The sequence below is a fragment of the Polypterus senegalus genome, chromosome 3 (assembly GCF_016835505.1).
Source record: "Polypterus senegalus isolate Bchr_013 chromosome 3, ASM1683550v1, whole genome shotgun sequence".
Lineage (NCBI taxonomy): Eukaryota > Metazoa > Chordata > Cladistia > Polypteriformes > Polypteridae > Polypterus > Polypterus senegalus.
The window spans coordinates 124,119,498-124,132,439 of record NC_053156.1 but is presented as its reverse complement, the minus strand read 5'-3'; the positions used below and the strand labels follow the sequence as shown (position 1 = coordinate 124,132,439).

The following is a 12,942-nucleotide window of genomic DNA, read 5'->3' as shown; positions in this document are numbered from 1 at the left end:
TCTCCCAAACCGCTGAGCGCGCCTGCAGCCAAAGCAAACAAAACAAACCCCGTGGATCCTGCACAGGCAGTCTTTATATCCAAGCCGTATAACATTTCACATGTTTTGATTAAAATTAGTTAATTTGTAATTCTAGACTTTGCGAATACTAGAAGCTGCAATGCATATACTTTACACAAAAGAACACATTTTTCCGACCGGGAAAGAGTTCAGAGGAGTGTAAAACAGACCACTATCAAATCATTTTCTGTATTTTTTTTTAAAGTGAATCGGCTAAACTAATTGTCCCTCAAGTACATCAAGAATCCTGGATAAGGAAAGAAAAGAAAAGAAAAGAAAATCAGACGCCCAAGCATAACGCGATAGATACACATGGTACCCCTAATATTTCCAGACATAGAAAAAACGAGCTTGAATGCACAACATGCCCATTGCCCGTACATGAGGTTATAATACCGGGCACAAGCTAAAGTATAGCATCACAGCTGACGAAATACACAAGACCTATCCATACAGACAGCACAGCGCCCTGACAGGTTATGTCAAAAGTCTACTGAACTGACTAATGTTATAATATCAATATATTTGTGATTATAAAGGTCCGTGTATACAAAAATACACAAACCTGTACTTGAAGAGACAAAAGAAGATAATGAATCACCTCGTCTCTCAAACAAGTCTTACCTAGACATGTAACATAGGAATCAGAGGCGAAGATAACGTAACCAGACAGAGTGACCGGGAGCGCCGGGCTGCGCACTTTCTCATCCCGTTCAGGCAGAATACCCGCTCATATGCCGTCCCGTGCAGCTTGGTGTGCACCTCCTTCGCGGGGCCACATCTGGACTGTCGGCACGCACAGCTGGGCTTCCGCGCGGCTCCTCCGCCGGGCTCGCAGCCCGTGTCACTTAGGTTACAGGCAAAAACACAAGAATGCTGCTGGATCCTCAACGCGGATATTTTTTTTTTTTTGACAGTTACAGCTAATTACTGACTTAGACGGCTGAATAACTTGCAAACTCCAAATGCAATCTCTTTCGCGGTAGGCGCGATTTTATACATTATGTTCTGGACGGCTTTAATATCGCTCTTTTAATGGCATGCGAACATGCGTTTTAAACTTGAATGGAGTTTTTACTGCTGGTTATATATGAAAAAATATAAAATGTCTTTCTTTATAGAGATACTGAAAATAACAAAATAACTGGTGTAATATGTAACGGAAGATGTCATAACGGTATATATGCATAACTATGTGTGTGTGTGTATATATATATATATATATATATATATATATATATATATATATATATATATATATATATATATATATATACGTAGCGAGACACACACGCGCACGCACCCACACACACGCACACACAAACGCAAGCACACAAAGCAATCAAAGTTCGCCAGTTATCGGAATCGCACGCTATGAATCCGTCTCTGTCTTCAGCCCAGGAGGCGGAGCCGAGGCGATCTCAGTGCATCCACCAAAATGACAAGGCAGCTCTTTTCAATTGTTTTTCTCCGATTTAACGCGCGAGCTGGAATAAGACGTTTGACAAAGCCAGAGCGTAAAGACGCGGACCTACCTTCATCTCCTCGTTTATCTCTCTTTTCACTGGATGGGCTGGCTTTCTGCTCCTTTTATTTTCAGGAGGTCTACCTTCTTTTTCCATCTCTGCCATTTTTTTCTATTATTTCTGTCAATATTTGCGCAAGAGGCTGCCCTAACGGGCGGGAGCGAGGGCTTTTCTATATGTGGAGAAGGCTGGCTGTCATTCGCGAGAGCCTGGGTGAAGCTGATGTTGCCAGTGAGGGTTTCTGATGCCCAATAGAGTCAGCCATCTTCTGTCTCTCTTTTTTCTGTCTGTATGTGAGTTACTGTGAGCTTCTTCTGTGTAGCAGCTGAGGGGTTTAGAACAAACCCAGACAGAGGGGAGGGGCTTCTCTTGTGCTGAAACCCAATATGAAGCGCTGATACCAGGAAGGCTATTTCCTCCCAATTCACCTCAGATAAATTTTCATTTTGACACCGTGCTTGGTGGAAATTGCTGCATACTGTGTATGAATGAAGATAATCCCCCAATCCAATTAACTCCGTTTGCCTGTCTTACGTCTGGACGGTGCCATACCCCGAAGTGCATTAGTGGTGCCCAGTTGTCTCCGTGATGCCACAGCAGCCGGTCTAAAATGGCTATATAACAAAGTCGACGAGGTAAAACGGGTATTCTTGTCTCTTCGGAAACGGCTTCAGGTCCTGGCTGAAGTGCTTCTCTTGCCTGTGACCACATTAAAGTGTCTGATTAAATAAAAGTAATTCTTAACAATTTATTTTTTTTTCAGAATATGACAATACTGGTATGGTCATCTTTTAAGACTGAGATATGTACTGTATCTTTTTATAATTTTCTCACAATGGCCATAAACGAGAGCTTTCTCTTAAAAATTAAAAGTTTAAACAATACAACTGTGCTCCTGAAAATGTTCATTCAATTTAATCATTAAGCAGCATACGATGAGCCAACGAAAAGATGAATCAAGCAATTCTGGTCCATCTTATATTTACTTTCATGCAAGATCTGGTAGATGTCTCACACATTTGAGATACTGCATGTAAGTCCCTGCCTGGTCACCAGTGTCTGCTTTCTTTGTCCCTGATAGTCTGGTTTTTCCTCCCACATTTCAAATATGTGAGTGTTAGGTTAAGCTTGAGCCATGGGGGGTGTGTGAATGGGTCCTGTGGTGGACAGGCACTGTATCCCAGGGTAGGCTCCTGCCTTGGACACAGTGTTGCCAGGGTAGTCTGCAGCCTCCTTGGACCCATAAACATCAATTAAGGGGTACAGAAAATGGATGGATAGAATTAGCCAAATATGGGACTTCTATCCGATTAACGACTAATGCAGTCATTCTTTCAAAGCAGCGGCCTGAGGATGATTATGAACCAGCCCTAGATGGGACACCATGCACGTACATAGAATATATGAAACTTTATTTTTCAGACTTTGAAATGCTATTACAATGAAGTAAATGAATGCATGTTTGGAGACAAAGGAAAACGAGATCAGGACAGCACATTGAAGCATCAGGTGTAACAGTTAAAGTCAACTCACAAATGAAGCGTTTTTACGAAAACTTGATTATAAATAGGGAGAGACATTTTTAAATTTTAAATATTTTATATGTATGCTTTAAGATGAGAAGAGGACGAGGACTGCTAACCTTGTAAACAGTTGCACGTTGAAACAGTGGAAATATTTCAAGTGACGTTCATTTAAAATGCATGTTTGTTTTTTCCTTTTTTAAATATTATTGAACAGGGAAATTATCATAAATAAACATCTATGGCTATTACCTTTTTGGAAAATTATGATGGAGAAAGTGAATCATTGAAACATGAGGTGGAAACCACGAGCCAGAAATTACTGTGTTTGAAGGAAATAGAACTGCTTCTGTATGCCATCACACACAAGTCTCTCAGACAGGATCTGCTGCCTAAACTGCTTGTGCTGTTCATCAGTCTTGATCTTTCAGTTGTCTTGTTCATTTCTTTTGTTCATTATCACCAGTTTCTGATGGCACTTTAATCTTTAAAATAAAGCATCCTTGTGTATTATTTCAGGGTTCATGGGAATCACAGTAAGTAATATAAGTTCAAAGCACTGCAACCAAAGTGGTTCCCATTTTGTGCCTGATGTTCTCTTTATATTTGGACCACAAGAGCCAGAACTGCTATAAGTGGGTTTAACAATTGATGGATTTTTTAACACAATTCTAAAATCACAGCACCCTGAGTAATATGTTTCATGTCATTTATTTCACTTCAATCAATTAGTTCTGTTTTTGGTAATGCAACATACCTCTGAGTAAGTCAAAAAGATATTTTTTAAATTCATCACAGGGTTGATAACACCACTCATTCTAATATGGCTGGTTTAGTGTATTTGTTATCAAATTGGTTTAATCAGCTTCATAGTCATGGGAATGGAGCCGATGCTGACCACACTGGGTGCAAGGCCACAAATGGCCGCAGCAGGACGGCAGTCTTTCACAAGGCACACATACACAAGGAGGAGGTTGCAGGAGGGCAATGGAAGACCTTTCCCAGGGGTCCTATTGATAAAGCGTTATACACATTCACACAATCACGCTCAAGCAATTTAGGTTACTAATGAGCACATCTTTGGAGATATGGGAGAAAGACTCACGTAGATACAAGAAGAATAAACCAACTTCTTCAGTAGCTAGTTGACCCTTGTAGTCATTTTGTAATAATTCACGCATGAAATGAGCACTGCAGTGTTGATTTGCAACAATAAAGAATGTGAATCATTTGTTGGAAAAAAAATGTTTTAATCATGACAGAAATTATTTATTGCACACTTAAATTCAAGAGTGAGGAGACCACTTACCATGCATTACATAGGTTTTATTAATGGGGGAGTAGCAATGGGAACAAAAACAAAGAACATTTTTCTTAACTAAATCACAAAGATCTTGAAGTGCCGGAACCAATGTGTTGAAGCTGAGGGGGATCACACTGCTTAGTTTGTTTCAAATTATTTAGTGTGTAAGTCCTGTTACGTGGGACTCAGTAATGTTGCTATTACAGCAAAGTAAAGCACACAGGAAGAGCACAAAGTACTAAGGAGAATAGAAACTAAACACTGCTGCCCCTGTGGAGGTAACTTCACGAGTATTTGCCCACCTTTTAAGTATCACACCAAGCCCTGCCTTGTCTTCTTTCATCCTTCTCATTTTTAGAACCCTCAGATGCCTTTAAACAATCACCCTTAACATTCCACCCCTTCGTTTATTCAGTTAAATCCCACACTCAAATCACATCAGGCACAGCCCCACAATCACTTAAATGGTCCAAAGTTGCTTTTTTGGCGATATGGACATGAGTCTTGGATCCCCTCTAGTTTTATTTTTGGTGTCTTTTTATATTGCTGATCCCTCAATAACCTAAAAGGGTCCACAACTCCAAATCAGCCTTGTAAATCCTTTCCTTTTGAAAGCAATATGGCTCCTCTCTTTCTTATGAGGGGGTCTTTTTACTGCCCTTCAGTGGCTTGGCAAAAGAATGCTGGCTGCTAATTAGTCTATCCTGAGTTGATCACTCTGTGCTGCCACCTACCAGGTAAGAAGTCTTACAGCCTGCTGCCCACCCCTTTTTCCATTGCTCCATGATGTGTCTACCCTACTTTAAGCTCTGGCCACAACTCTTTCTTTCTTGCATGGGTGCTCCTGTCCCCTGTACTTCTTGAACACCACCCAAAATCTGGACAGACACCACCTAGCAGTCTATGCCTTGCCACACTGCTATGCTGAGTTGCTTTTACTTACCATTGTAGGTCTTTAGTCTGTTGTCATAGTGGCTCCCTAGAGGGTGTTTCTCTGCTCCATGCCATTTTGGTGTTTCTTTTGACCCTGACAGCCTCTTGCCAGACACATAGCAATTTGCATAATAAAATGCATTAAAATTTGTAGTAATTTAGTAATGTGATTTGAAGATGGTACATTTTATAATTCTGTGAACCGTTTATAAAATTTCCTCATAGTAAAACAAAGACATGTTGAAAAATGCTGATGAGCAAAAGTACTTCTTTATTGGCACAGCAATGACATTAAAGGTAAGGAATGTACTCAAAATCTACACTGCACTTTGAACACTAGGAATGTGGGGAGGTGTAAGGAATATTGGCATTTTTACTTTTTTAAATTTGTGTTTTTACAATGGGGGGACATTCCCAGTCCAGTTACTTGGGCTACATGGTGCATTAAGGGAAAAATGATAATGTACTGTCTTCTGGATTCCTAGATTCATTTTTTTTTAGTTTCAAGTGAGTTTTGTGTTGAATCTCCTAGAAATAGTCCCAATATGGCTCTGCATTCTAGGGACATCTGGTGAGGTAGCATTCCAGACAGTGCATAATAAATGTTGACATTATTATGGTCTTCACAATTCATTATGTCAAAGGCGAGTTCCAAAAGACTTATCAAGCAAATCTCAGTAGATGCTCATTTGACTTTGTGGAGCTTTGTGGAACTCTCTGCCAAGATGTGTCTTGGAGGCTCCATCTTGGTAAACATTGATATTATACCTGAAGCCACCCATCCTCCCCCCATTTTAATTGCTTATACAGTTTTTTATTTTCTGTTTATATTGTAATTGAGGTGTTTGTTAATGTAAGCAGATTTATTATTCACAGACACTTTAATTGATTTAAATCTTTATAGGTAAATCTAAATTGTTTAAATATTTCTTTAGGTGATTTAAAGGTAGGCCTATCCTTAAAAATTCTTCTTACTAACATATCAATAATGCATTTCAGGACATTTTAAAATGATTTATAATTGAAATAAATTACAGATAACCATAAATGCTTTGCAGATTTCTTCAAATAATTTCTTGACCTTTTAAAAGATATCCTTAAATAATGTTCCTGGCCATATAAAGACACCTTTAAATGAATTACAGGTATCTTTAATTGATTAACAATTATTTTTAAATTTGTCACAGATGTCTGTCCTTAAGTTACTTCCTTCTTATTTAAAGATTTGAATGAAATACTAATAAGCTTTAAATTGCTGCCTTTTATTTAAATTTTTCTTCTATCATTTTTTCTTGATTTAATGATAAATTATGAGATAGCTCTCTAAAAAGCCCCACTTAATGTTCTCCAAGGGGAATCTGTCTGTTTTCTAATGCTAAAGACTGGGCCCACAAGAATACTGCGGCTGTCATAAGAGGCCACAAGCCTACAAATCAAAGTGTTACAAATAATCTAACAATTAGAAATACAAGTAATGAGACCTGTTGCTTCCAGTCTGCTTGGATGGTGCATCTAAACAGTGAAGAATAACTGTCATCACATTTAAATATTATAGAATGCACACTGATGGTTGGGCTGTTTTTTGGCTTTGGAATGCCTGTAGATAGATAGATAGATAGATAGATAGATAGATAGATAGATAGATAGATAGATAGATAGATAGATAGATAGATAGTGTGACAGAGTCTTTTTATAGTCCCTGACCCGGAACTGATCCCGGAAATACGTCACTTCTGCTGTCACTCTGCCTATGACACACTTCCAGGTTATAGGGCACATATGACTCTCTTTTCCTCCCTGCAGCGTCCTCTGTTGGCCCCTGGGGTATCCAGCTGGTTTGTAATAGAAAACTCCTTGGTCCATGATTCCCTGCTGGCATCCGGGGCACTTCCATGCTGCAGGGAGAGCTCCATCTGGCAGCCTGGGGGTATTGGCTGTGGTGACAAGCCAGCCATAGACCATAATAGATAGATAGATAGATAGATAGATAGATAGATAGATAGATAGATAGATAGATAGATAGATAGATAGATAGATAGATAGATAGATCTTTGTAACAAATGGAAATTTTGCTTTTACAGAAGGTCAAGAATATAGAAATATTATAACAAACAACAGCCGGCCTCAATCACACACAAGAATTCCAAAAAAGAAGAAACGTCTGACTTGGCTAAAGCTGAAAGAGCAGTCCCAGTGAGGCATTATGCAGGTGAATTTCTGTCGATATAAAGGAGCCCCAGTAGTGTTTCTTGACGCTGAATGATTCATTGGCTGAAAGTCCTCAGTGTTAGTGTGCCAGAGAGAGAATGTGCAGCATTGTTCATAATGGCACTCAGATTTGTCTTTATTTTTATTGTTCATTGTGCTTAATGTGAAAAAGACACATCTCATAGAGTGGAGATGACCGTTTGCAGAAACATCAAGAAACTTTGCCAAAGATTAGTCATTAATAGAACATCTGTTCTATTGTTTGTCAGTCCCAAATGTTAATCAAAAATAGTCTTGATCCAGAAACTGTAAATCTAAATGCCATAATGTAACCTAAACACTAACCACAACTACGTAGTGTATTTCTTTGTGTATATCTGAAAACTCAGATGATCTGGATGTGCAAGACCTTTAATGTTGTTGATGACGTCAGCAACACGCACTTCCCAGTGGTGTTACATAGCAAAACCTTTTATAATGACTTGTAAAATCAGCAGTAAAACCAATTTTAGTATCAGTTTCGTGAAATCACAATTGCAAATCAAAACTTCCCTGTTTTGTTCATCATTATCTGTCACAATTGTTCAATTCCAAACCATCAGGGGTCTCACTATAAAGCACCAGCATTGCTTGGGTTCTGTTTTAGTGTGTCATGGGCTAATTTATGCCATTTCACTACAGGGTTCTGTGACATTTTAGCAGTGATGTATCAAATTCAGACTCTCAGGGTCTCGTTCAGGATTTTATGCAGTAAGTGAACAGTTATTTAGCTCTTACTGTATAAAGAAATTTGTCTAATTGCTATGATAAAACAATATGTCAGAATATTTCATTATAAACAATGTCCCGCTTTCATGTTTCATTTTGTGTGGAAATAAGGCCCCATAAAGCAGATTTTTAAAATGTACAAAATGTGACTTACTTGGTAGCGTAGGTAGCGCTGAGACTTCAATTCAAGTTAATGTCACAACAGCAATTGCAGGTGAGACGGTGACCTCCGTCTTGCTCACCCGCATGTCCATTTTGTGTTTTATAATAGGTTAGAAGCTACTGTAAGATGGTAAGTTATGCTGTTCTTTAGTATAAACAAACTAGATTGATGCCACTGTGACATGGAAACATGGTGGGATTGTGGGAGTCATGGTATATTTAATGCATCTTTTCACAGCTCCATTTCTAAGAGTCACACTGTTTGAAACACCCTTAAGTGTATAACATGTCATTTTTATACTTGACCATTGCAAATCACAATTTTGTAATTGAACATTTTGTATTCTTATGGGTTCTGCCATCTTTGCCTTAGTAACCAGAACATTGCAATGGACAGGTGCCTAAAGTGAATGGCATTTAATGTCAGCTATGCAACCCTATGGAGGTTGGCACTTTCATTTCCTAGTCATCCAAGACTGTGAATAGAAATGAACTTTTTGAGCAGTGCACTGGGGCCCCTACCTACACAACCACTCATCAAGTCACAACATACATAGATTAGCATGGGGCCCCTAGTGTGTTTGCCCAGTGTGCCCAGCGTGCCTATGCATTAAGACGGCTCTGGCACAAACACTTTGCTAGATACTTTTGGATTTTGATTTTTGTTTGTGTTTAGAAGTTCAGCATGTATTTTGACGATTCTCTCATCCTCCAGTCTGCTTATAATAAAACCAGTCAGAACACCCTGACAGACACTGGAAGAACATCCCTACTCCACACAGACAATGATCAGACACAGGATTCAAAGCCAAGCTGATGGAGTTTTGTGACGTCGGTACTAACAAGTGAGCCATAGCATTAATTAGTTACAACAAAATAAAAAAGAAAGGACCATGGCTTAGTCTCCATTCTACATGTTCTCCATTGCTGTTGATTTATTATGTATACAGTTATTATTATTATTATTTTTTTTTTTTTTACTTTTTTCCTGTTTTAATGAGTAAATCAAAGTATGCAACCAAATAAGTACCTTATTCTTAATTAGTAAAAAATCACTCTTAACAATAGATGGTATGGCATTTTAAATTATATCAAATGCTGTCAAAGAATGTCATTGAAAGAACATTGTTTTTACCTTCTAACACACTTGGTTAGTGGTGTTATTAGGGGGTGGGAGTGATGGACACAAAGCAAGAAACCAGCCCTGGACAAAGTGTCAGTCCACCGCAGGGCTGTCTGAAATTGTAATTACATACAGATAATCATATAACAAAAGCCTATTTAAACAAATGTTTCTTGCTTATTCTCCTTTTCTCTGTATAAAATTGAAATTGCTTCTATTGACTGAAGGTTTGGGGCAGTGTAATACAAGGCATCGCACACCCATTACTTTGTCCATCTAACTCAAATGAATACTTCAATATTTTATTTTAATCAATACATTTACTTGATTTAATGAACAATTTTCAACACAAGTACTGTGCACATATTTCATTGATAGTATGCTTAATAGCTTCATTAACTAATATTCCCTGTGACCTTGAAAAATCAATGGATGTCTAGACCAATCTATGTGAAATACTGTGCTTGATGTGTATTTCTGTGATTTATGTAAAACCTGTATGGGGTTTTCCTCTAAATGTGAGACATGGTAGTCTTTTGTCTTTTTCAGCTTGGATCTCAGGTTCAAATCAGCTAGGTGAAGTGCTGTTCTTTTTCACTTTTTGTTCATATGTGTTTCCTTCAGAGAATGTAATTCTTATGAGTATGTTGTGAAGTTAAATGGTCCTCTCCATCTTTCTGATTATAGGTATATTGTTGCTGTAGTATGAAAGCAAGTCCAGCTAAATGTCTTCAAGTCACGTCAAGTGGTTTTATTGTCACACACCATATTGCAGCTTACAGTGGCATGAAATAACACTTCCCATGACCATGGTGCAACATATAGAAAAATACAGAACAAGTGCAAGACAAAGGAAGAACTATATTATACTATAAATATCTAACTAATAGGTAAGAGAACAGATAGCACTAATTAGAAATCGATAGTAAAATATAAATAAATAACAACAACAAATAATATAAAATAACAGTGGTAATAAGTATAACAAATAAGTAAGCTACTAGGAGCTGATCTAAGGTGGGCCAGCACAGAGTTAAGACTCCAGACCGCCAAGGGGTAGACACTGTTACCTTCTGCCAGATGGAAGTGAGACAAAGAAACTTGGGCGGGTTCTTGCAGTGGCCCTTCACAGTGATGTAGGATTTGAAGATGTAATGCTATATAAAGACATATTCAATGGAGGGCAGAGAGGTCCCGGTGATCTTTTCTGCTCTGTGCAATAGACACTGGAGTTCCCGAACCAGATGGTGATGCAGCTGGTTATGATATTCTCAATGGTGCCCATGTAGAATGTGCTAAGAATGTGTGGAGGCAAGCTTGCCTTATTCAGCAGCCAAAGGAAGTGGAGGTGCTGCTGCTGTAACTTCTTTTCTATGGATGTGGTTTTAATTTATCAAGTAAGGTCAGATTTCAGGTGCACACCAAGGAATTTGGTGCTTTTGACCAGTTCCAGCACAGAGCCCTCGATGTGCAGTGAGGTAAGGGCAGCATGGGCCTTCCTGAAGTCAACAATCATTTTGTCTTGTCCACATTAAGGAACAGATTATAGCACTTGCACCAGTCCATAAATCACCATATCTCTATTCTGTAAACTGATTCATTCCCATTGCTGATTAAAAACCCACTACCATTGTGTCATACACACACTTGATGATGTTGTTAGAGCTGGACATAGCTGTACAATCTCATTTTGTGAGTCAGTGGAGTGCGCAGAAGTGGGCTAGGTACACAGCCGTGGGGGGCACCAGTGCTCAGTGTGATGGTTCGGGAGATGATGTTTCTGATGCAGCATATCAGTGGTCTATCTGTCAGGAAGTCCAGGATCTAGTTGGATAAGGACATGTTCTAGCCTAGCAGACTCAGCTGCCCTAGGATGCTCTGAGGGATGATGGTGTTGAAAGCTGAACTGAAGTCAATGAAAAGCATTCTAGCATAACCTCTTTTGTCCACATGGGACAGGACCTGATGAAGAGTAGACAGTATGTCCTCTTCAGTGGAATGGAGAGAGTCATGTGATATGGGAAACCTGGCTTTCAAGTGGCCCAAGGCTAGCCTCTCGAAGCACTTCAAGATGAAAGGTGTCTTCTATGAGTCTTCTCTACCTGATCCTAATGTTTGCTTTTTCAGGTGCTGAGCAGCACCCAGTTACCCTCTTTAAAAGTGGACAGTGAAACTACACAAATGTAGTTTCAGACACACTGCACTATTTGTTAGTTACTGCATTTTTTATATCTGACTCTTTTATTATAAAATTACTAGCCGAAGCCCAGCGGTGTAAGAATAGGAACGGAAAACGGTGAGAAAGGAATTCAGTATAACAAATGCTTAGGAAACCACCGTCGCAGTATAACGAAAATAGCAAGGAGCGAAACCAATGCCAATGGTCGAGAGAGTACCTTTCTGTAGCAGGCTACGGAAAACATAGACATATATAGATAGACGCCGCATTCACTGTGTTACCCAGTCGACACGATAAGTCAGCGCGTCCACCCTATTGCGAGTGGTAAAAGTGCCATTTAAACTAATACATAAGCTTTTCAAACTGGCATACCAATTGTGAATTTTGCACTGATAACTGCCAGTTATCTTTGTTTGTTTGCTAATTATTGCTGTTTGATTGAGAGCGACAGTAGGATTAGACTTGGTGGACGAGGCTCTGTGAGTTGGCGGGTGTGGCTCTCTGTCTTGCGTGCCCTTAGTAAATTATATATATAGATAAGAGACAGTATTCCCAGCTGGTTTTACTGGCATCATTTGGAGAAGACACCATATTTACTGATGTAGTTAAAAAAAAGGCAAACCGTAGATAATACAGATCAAATAGAAAGGCACTTGGAAAGGCTAGTAAGAAATAGATAGCGATTTGATCCGTACCACTTAAACTTTTACCACATCTCACTTACTTTTAAATCCATTCATTCATTCATTCATTCATTCTTCAATCCATTTTATTCCCCTCAACCTGATGAATCTTATTGTAACAATAAGCCTACCACTAAGACTTCAACATTATTTGCACAGTGCTTCCCAAACTCGGTCCTCAGTTCCAACCAGCTTCATAGTCAGTGACAACACCTGATAACACTGATCTCTTTTAATTAGCTGCTTTTTTTATCTTATTCCTCATTCAGAAAATCACAGCCGCATGATTTTTTACTTTTATAAGACATTTAGAAATATTTCTGCTTTTGTTATAAATTTATATGCTTAACTTTCTTTTGTTGATTTTATTATATTTTGCCCTTTCTCTGTGCAGTTTTTCCCCTTCGTTGTATCTTATTAATGACAATTAAAAAGGAGCAGAGCCGAAATTCTGACAAACAACACTGAATAATC

General features: G+C 38.8%; 1 protein-coding gene across 5 annotated transcripts in view; it reads right to left on the bottom strand.

Annotated features, from left to right (window-relative positions):
• The window catches only part of sobpa (sine oculis binding protein homolog (Drosophila) a), a 506,753-nt gene extending 504,351 nt beyond the window's left edge, over positions 1–2,402 (bottom strand). For 2 of the 5 annotated variants that reach the window (XM_039747882.1, XM_039747881.1), the window contains exon 1: positions 1,596–2,402. In XM_039747882.1, coding sequence (XP_039603816.1) covers positions 1,596–1,691 — 96 coding nt within the window. In that variant the 5' untranslated portion in view covers positions 1,692–2,402. Of the gene's footprint in view, positions 1–684; positions 1,156–1,595 lie in introns of those variants that run through there. The other 3 variants (XM_039747886.1, XM_039747884.1, XM_039747885.1) reach the window with 2 other exon arrangements.
• Positions 2,403–12,942: the final 10,540 nt, after the last annotated feature.